This window comes from Apium graveolens, chromosome 7 (genome assembly GCF_009905375.1).
Source record: "Apium graveolens cultivar Ventura chromosome 7, ASM990537v1, whole genome shotgun sequence".
Taxonomy (NCBI): Eukaryota; Viridiplantae; Streptophyta; class Magnoliopsida; order Apiales; family Apiaceae; genus Apium; species Apium graveolens.
This window is the reverse complement of record NC_133653.1, coordinates 158,008,125-158,016,293: the sequence shown is the minus strand read 5'-3', so window position 1 is coordinate 158,016,293 and position 8,169 is coordinate 158,008,125. Positions and strand designations below refer to the sequence as shown.

The 8,169-nt window shown below is 41.2% G+C and overlaps 1 protein-coding gene across 1 annotated transcript; it reads left to right on the top strand.

Moving 5' to 3' along the window:
* Positions 1-5,332: 5,332 nt before the first annotated feature.
* On the top strand, positions 5,333-6,294 carry LOC141674153 (uncharacterized). The gene is made up of 2 exons (XM_074480876.1): positions 5,333-5,662; positions 5,746-6,294. The coding sequence occupies exons 1-2, from the start codon at positions 5,333-5,335 to the stop codon at positions 6,292-6,294; spliced, it is 879 nt and encodes a 292-aa protein (XP_074336977.1).
* The last annotated feature ends 1,875 nt before the right edge of the window (positions 6,295-8,169 follow it).

The window sequence follows — 8,169 nt, the reverse complement described above, 5'->3', positions numbered from 1 at the left end:
TTGAGATTAAGCCCAGATTAGGGCCGATTAGTGAAATTAAGCCCAGATTAAGGCCGATTAGTCTATATTAAGCGTAATTAACCCAAATTAGGGATAATTAGTGATTTATGTGATGAAATTAGCCCAGATTAGGGTCGTTTAACCCATTCACTCTTATAATTAGTGTGAATTAAGGATAATTAGTGTCTTATGCATACTGATTAGTCTTAATTAACCCCATTTAGGGCAGATTAGCCTCGATTAAGGCCAATTAGTGCATTATAGCTTAAAATTAGGCTCTTTTAAGCCTAATTAGCAACTTGTACATAGAAATTAGCCCCGATTAGGGTCGATTAGCCCCGATTAGGGCCAATTAGCAGCTTTTACCCTATAATTAACCTTAATGAAGGTTAAGGGGTGATAAATGCTCATTTTATAGTCCAGGTTAGGACCATTTAGTGTTAAACACCATCCAAATAGCCTCTACGTAGGCCTTAAGTGTGTACACTCACACTAATAAGCCATTGTAAATATGTAGGTCGCTCCACACTTTACGATAACACGGCGATACCCATGAAGGGCCGATACCCATAAAGGGTCGATGCTCGTGAAGGGCCGATACCCGAGAAGGGCCAAAAGTACCCTGAGTCGCGATTAAACCATTATAACTTCCACGAAAACTCGAGTAGTATTCACAGAAGTTGGGGGGAAAATGATAAGGATGGAAAATACATCCTAGAGACACATTAAATGTCGTATTAATTACACTTGGGCTTCTTGTCCGAAAAGTCCAATACAGACCTCTCTGGTCCAAACTTCATAGCAGACCTGTCTGGTCCAAGGCTTCGTAACAGGCCTTTGACGGCCCGAACAACGAAGGCTCACCAGCAGGGGTCATCCAAGTCCACTAACACAAGTTGTTCACGGACTAGGCCCAATACGGCTGGAAGAGCAGAGACATGTGTTCCAAACGGACTCAAAGTCCTACATAAAAGGTTCTGGATCTCCTTCCTCAAGAGAACTCCTAATCACCATCTAAGTTGGAGACTTGTCCACCAAGTCTCCTAACAGAAGTCTAACCCTAGACTTACCTCTATATAAAGGGCTCTACCCCGCAACCTAGAACTATGTTTTTGGCTTGATTCTCTATAACACAGAGATACGTAGGCATCTTGGAAGGATCGATAGTCCAGAACGTAAGAGTAGCCATTAAAGCTCGAAGCTCACCAACCCTAGCATTAAATACTAAAGTACTCAGGTTTTATACCACAACACCCTGATTCTTCTTATTGATCTTTGAGTCGTAAGCCTTATTCTTTATAAACCAATGATTGTTGAATACCCAGATACGAATCACATATAAACGATACTACTCCACCAATACATGTATACCCTACACAGATCACTGAAATGGAATTGCTTAACATACAAACCTTCATACCTTGTACATCAGAAGACCAATCCTTGTAACATTAAAACTTTATTCTTTTGCTATCTGATTATTTCCCAGGCTTGAAGCCAATCTTGATATTTACCTTGTTATACATCCATGGTATTATGAATCACCGTATGCTTCGAGATAAATGTTGCTTATGATTCTACTTATTAATTTACATGGTTTATCAAGTTGATATTATAGAATTGGATTGTTTTTAAATGTGGACCAGATTCGTGGTTAGACCAGATTCGTGGTCATAGTAGGCTAACCTTGGTTTACATGGTTTATCATGTTGATATTATAGAATTGGATTTAAATGTGCCTTGTTCGGGGTTAGTGCGTGACTGATCAACAGCCTAACCTTGGTATTTAAAATGAAAGTGAATATCCAATTCTAATCATTGCTTATCAAAAAACTTGATTCTTTATATCATTTTAATTGATCATTGTTTAATCTCAGTGTTGTCATTATGACTAGCTAAGCTAGTTAGCTCACTCTTGCAAATCTTTTTATGTTCTTTTCCAGTTAAAAAGGAAACTGTTGGTAGCGAGGATCTCTAGACAAGTGTGCGAGCTAGGTTTTCACGTCGAAATGGAATAAGCTAGCAGAAATTTGTTGTTTCAATGCTGGTTTGAAAGTTGTAAGAATATTTTTAATTCCAGACATGTTATGGATTAAAACTACTATATATAATTGCTGTATTTAATACTACGGAACGTGAGCTTCGAGGCTCGATTTGACTGCTCTTGTGTTTCGTGACTCAATCTGCCTTAACAAGATGCCTACGTACCTTGCTGATTGCCAAGGATCAAGTCAAAAAACGTAGTTCTGATGGGTGGGGGTGAGACCCCTTATATAGATGTGGGAGTCCTTGAATTGGACTTGGTATAGGAGGCTTGGTGGATAAGCCTCTGAATTAGGATAGACTTAGGAGTCCTAGGAAGTAGGAAGCTGATTCCTTATCCTTTCAGGTCCCCTTGAGGCTAATCTCTAAGGATTTATATCCTCATCGGGACTCTTTTCAACATCTGATTTCTCCCTTATTAATTAATTACGAAATTAATTAATAATCAGGGCTTTTTGGGCCTTTTTTATTCCACCAGGCCTAATCTGGTCCGTCAGACTTAACCTTTCTGGTCTGAATATTATACATCTTATTATTATTGGGCCTAGCAGCCCATTAATTATAAAATCAGGACTTATTTATCCCTATCATTTGCCCCCCAACTTTTGGGAAACATTGATTAGGTTTCGCAGAAGTTAAATCTATTCGTTCCCTTACAGGGTTTCGTTTTTGCGTAAAGTGTGGAGCGACCTACACATTTACAACGAATCTTCCTTTTATTCAGAAATTATCTTAATTTCCAGGAATTTTTCCCTAATTTTCTGGAATTTTCCCTAATTTTCTGGGATTTTTCCTAATTTTCTGGATTTTTCCCTTATTTCTGAAAATATTAATATTTTTCAGAAATTATTTAAGGAATTTCCTTATTTTTTCTGGATTTTCCCTTAATTTCTGGGATTTATCCTAATTTTTCTGGATTTATTCCTTATTTCTGAAAATATTAATATTTTTCAGAAATTATTTAAGGAATTTCCTTATTTTTTCTGGATTTTTCCCTTAATTTCTGGGATTTATCCTAATTTTCCTGGATTTATTCCTTATTTCTGAAAATATTAATATTTTTCAGAAATTATTTAAGGAATTTCCTTACTTTTTCTGGATTTTCCCTTAATTTCTGGGATTTATCCTAATTTTCCTGGATTTATTCCTTATTTCTGAAAATATTAATATTTTTCAGAAATTATTTAAGGAATTTTTCTTACTTTTTTTTTTTTTTTTTTTTTTTAATACAGTTTTCGACCAGGAATCCATTCGACCAGGATCCTGGTCGAATTAACCCCCATATTGCCCTGGTCGACAGCTTTTCGGGCAGGATGCTTTCGATCAGGAATCCTGGTCGAATTTCGGCCAGGATTTTTCTCTTAACCTTTTTTTTTTTTTTTTTTTTTTTTACAATTTTCGACCAGAAAATTTTCGACCAGAAATTTTGTTCCTTTCGGTCAGGAGTCCTGTCTTTTGACCGAATTAACCTTCATTTGTTGCCCAGGTCGATGCAAATTCGGGCAGGGCTCATTCGATCAGGAATCCTGGTCGAATTTCGGCCAGGATTTTCACCCCTTCCTCTCTCTTTTTTTTTTTTTTTTTTTTTTTTTTTTTTTTTTTTACAATTTTCGACCAGAAAATTTTCGACCAGAAATTTTGTTCCTTTCGGTCAGGAGTCCTGTTTTTTGACCGAATTAACCTTCATTTGTTGCCCAGGTCGATGCCCTTTCGACCATAACTCATTCAAGGAAAAATACAGTTTGTGCCTTGATCGAATTGGGTCAAGAACATGTTAATGCATATATTTTCTTAGGGTCATACGTCTGGGCTGGACTCTATTGGGCCCTTGATTTGGGCCTGGATTTTATGGGGCTATCCTTTGGGCCCATTGTTTTTTAACTGGGCTTTTAGCTCACGGGCTTATTTCTTAAATCTGGGCCTTATTTGTCAACTAATTGGGCCCTCTTTCTGGGCTTTCTTGGACTGGGCCTCTATCATGCTTTAATTCCAAAGCCCGTTCAAACTTGGGTTGGGCTTGAACTCTTAAGCCTGACTTCCAGAATATTCTGGAATCTTCCATATCATTCCAGATTTTTCCATACTTTTCTAAGACTTTCTAAAATATTCTGGAACATTCCAGATCCTTCCATTTTTGTGCCCATATGGGCTTTTTTGAGGCCCAAATCCCCTTCTTCTTGGCTATAAAGAGGTGGGATGAGAGTGTGATTCCTCACACCTCTCATTTCATTTCTTCAATCTTCCAACAAATTTCTTCTCATCCTTCCTCCAACTTTCTAGCCTTTCCTCTCTCAAATCCCTCCTTTAGTTTTCCAACCTCTCCTTCAGGCTTTTTCTAGCTTTCTAATGGCTGACAAGAATTCCGAGAGGGCGGCAAAGATAGCCTCGGCTTCAAAACGAGGTAAGGATATCGATATTCGTTCTTCGTATATGTCTTTGATCGATATGATTAACACTAGGGGGGATGAATATCCTTCCACTGCACATCTCGACTCCTTTAATCACTGTAATACTTGGCATAACATAGATTTCAATAAACTAAATGCTCGTTATAACGTCCCTCCTCCCTTTAGACTAGTTCCAGTCTCTGGTGGTGACCGTACTTGCCACTGGAGGCCTGATACTCTCTTCATCTACACCGACGCCCTTAATGCTGGGCTTAGGTTCCCTTTCCATCCTTTTATCCCTCATCTTTTGGCTGACTTACAAATTAACCCGTGTCAGCTTCCTCCAAACGCCTGGAGGAATATTCTATGTTTTATGGTTTGTTGTCTTAGGGAGGGCTTTCCTCTTTCTGTAGCCGTTTTTAGGAAAGTCTTTCAATGTTACAATAGTTCTTCCAATATTTGTGGCTGGGTTTATGTCAAACAAAGGCCCAAAAGCAAACATATCTTTAACAGCGCCTCTATTCCGGATAATAATCCAAATTGGAGGAATAGTTTCGTCGGGTTACGTTGGGAGAATGGCGATTGGGGCACGCTCTTTCGATCTTCCTTCGGGAAGGTCAGTGATGGTAGCCTCAAATCCATTCACTTAACTCCTGAAGAAACTATTATTTATAATGGGCTCACTCAGGATGATGGCACCACCACCAGCTGGACTCTTTTAGAAGAGTTTTCCCTGATTCATGTGGGACTATCCTCTGTTTCTCAACAGGGTATTTCTCTTCCCTTATCAATTTTTCTTTCTTTCACGCATTATTAACATCACTTATTTTGTCTTTTGCTTTGTTTCAGCTGCTAAGGAGATTAACGAGGACAATGTCCCCTTGGTCGAGGAAACAGCTAGGATGAAGAAAGCTCGATTAGCAGGCCTAGACACCCGAGGAAAGGCGACAGAGCCTATCTTCTTGAGAAAGCACAAGGAGCCTATGGGGGAGGCCTCAACTGAAGGAGCCGAGGGCCATAATGCTCCTATCACTGCTGCTGCCCCTGCTGCTGCTGCTACAGGCGCCTTTCAGCCTCTCTGGGGATTCCGCCGAGGGGATACCGTGGTTGGTTCCACGAAGCATGCTTGGGATTGGTCCTACCATAGCGTGACTCCAAAGGACTTTACTGATGTAGTGGCCACTCCTGACCTTGAGAGGATTAAGCTCATGGGAGCCCAATCTCTGGCTTCGGTATGCCTTCTCTTTTTTTTAAACTTATTTCTCGTTCTTGTAGCACTTTCTTGCCTTACACTTTGTTAATTGTTTTGTTTCAGTCTAACGCCTACTTTCAAGGCGCTGTGAGGCAAGCCGAATCATGGAAGCGGGCTTCTGATAAGGCCGATAACGCCCTCAGGAGGCAGCAGAAGAAGTATGCTACCCTGGAGAAGAAGCTCAAGCGCAAGGAGGAAGAACTCGGAGAGTCTAACGCCGAGCTGGTGGTACTTCGGGCGGAGAAGGATAAAGCTATAGACAATTATCTGGACTCGGAGGAGTTTGCCCAATCCATGAGGATTAGGGATGATTCAGTCTTTCCCGAGTTTTTTAGGACTGGTTGGGACACGGCCCTTGGGACCGTGAACGAGGCTTGTCCTGATATTAACCCGGCGGACTACATCTGCCCTGACGATGAGGCTTTGCTACAGAGGTTTCGTACCCGAGTAGTCGTCTCGGATCATGTTCCTCAGGATCCACTTCTTCCTCCTCCCGAGTCCTCTTCCAGACCCGCTGAGGATGACAGCTCTTCCTCCTCCGAGACGACGGAGACATCTAGCGAGAGCGGAGAAGACGATGATATGGACGCCGAGGGCACCTCAGCTCCTTAGAGCTTTTTCAGCCCTGCGTGGCTTTTTTATTTTCGAGACTTTATTTATCAAACTTTTGTAACATCTATCAGATCTATGTCATTTATCACCTTTTATGCTTTGCATCCATGCATTTGATTTTTATTTGTTAGGCCACAAACATACTTTGAAGAACTTATGAATTTCATAAATTTGTCTGGGATTCGTCCCTTACACAAGTCTTAATAAATTTCGTAATAAAACTAAAACATATAAATCCTAAGCAAGCAAAGCTTCAAGGTGCTTTTTAACCTACTCGCCATCCTGACGAGTGAGAATCGTACTTCGACCATCTTACACGTAGTAAACCTTCAGGTTTTGTGCGTGCCAGGTTCTCGGGACTTCAAAACCATCCATAGTCTCCAGCTTGTAGGTTCCTCTACCCTGAACGCTCTTGACTCTATACGGCCCTTCCCAGTTTGGGGCAAGCTTTCCTTTCCGTCCGACACCAAAAGCCTCTATTTTTCTCAAGACTAGGTCACCTTGTTTGAAAAACCTCTCTTTAACCCTTAGGTTGTAGTAGAACGAAGCCTTTTTCTGATATTCTACTATCTTTGCGTGTGCTTTATCTCGTACTTCATCGATTAAATCCAGGGCTAACTTCTGCCCTTCCTCATTTTCTTTTTCATCAAAAGCCTGAATCCTTGGAGAAGAATGTGATATCTCCACGGGAACTACTGCTTCCGCCCCATATGCCAACATGAAAGGAGTTGCATCTGTCGTGACTCTACAGGTAGTCCTATAAGCCCATAATATGGGAAGTATCTCATCTACCCAATTATTTCTCGACTTTTCGATCCTCTTCTTTAGTCCATCCAGGATTATCCGATTTGCTACTTCCGCTTGCCCATTGGCTTGCGGGTGAGCCACAGAGGTGAATCGTAACTCAATTTCATTTTCTTCACAATACTTCTTGAATTCCTCATTGTTGAATTGCGTTCCATTGTCAGTGACGAGGATACGGGGAATTCCATATCGGCATATAATGTTTTCCCACAGGAATTGTGCAACCTGCTTAGTTGTGATTTTGGCCAAAGGTTTGGCTTCGATCCACTTGGTGAAATAATCAATGGCTACAATCAGAAACTTCCTTTGTGCTGTGGCCATAGGAAAAGGCCCTAGAATATCCATCCCCCACATAGCAAAGGGAATAGGTGAGTTGATGGAGGTCAGCATCTCGGGGGGTTGTCTGGCGACTGGTGCATGCTTCTGACAACGATCACACTTCTTTACATATTCTTTGGCATCAGCCATCATTTCTGGCCAATAGAAGCCTAAACGAGTTATCTTATGAGCCAAGGCCCTGCCCCCCAAGTGTTGCCCACAAATGCCTTCATGCACTTCCTCAAGAGCCAAGCGTGCCTCATCGGGCCTGAGACACCTCAAGTAAGGAACCACGAAAGATCTTTTATATAGAATCCCATCTATCAAAGAGTACCTTAGTGCTCGAACAGTTAACTTCCGTGCCTCAATTGTATCGCTTGGCAACCAACCGGTCTTAATGTGAGCCTTGATGGGATCAATCCATGACGTCCCCAAGCCTACGGGAGCCACAAGCTTAACATCTATGCTTCGTGTCTTCAAAATACGGAAGTACACACTTCCTGAACTTTCCTCAATCTCAGATGAAGCAAACTTTGATAGCGCATCTGCTTTAGCATTTTCTTCCCTTGGAATGTGTTCAACATGGCATTCATTAAATTGGGTCATCACAGCCCTTACTAGGCGAACATACTTTGCCATCGTATCATCCCTTGCTTCAAATTCTCCCTTTACCTGGGATATGATCAACTTCGAGTCTCCACGGACCTTTAAGTTTTTGACTCTAAGTGTCCCAGCTAGACCAAGGCCAGCAAT

Coding starts and splice junctions, on each gene's coding strand:
- LOC141674153 (XM_074480876.1), top strand. CDS start 5,333: ATGAAGAAAGCTCGATTAGCAGGCCTAGACACCCGAGGAAAGGCGACA. Junction 5,663..5,745: donor GAGCCCAATCTCTGGCTTCG/GTATGCCTTCTC, acceptor GTTTTGTTTCAG/TCTAACGCCTACTTTCAAGG.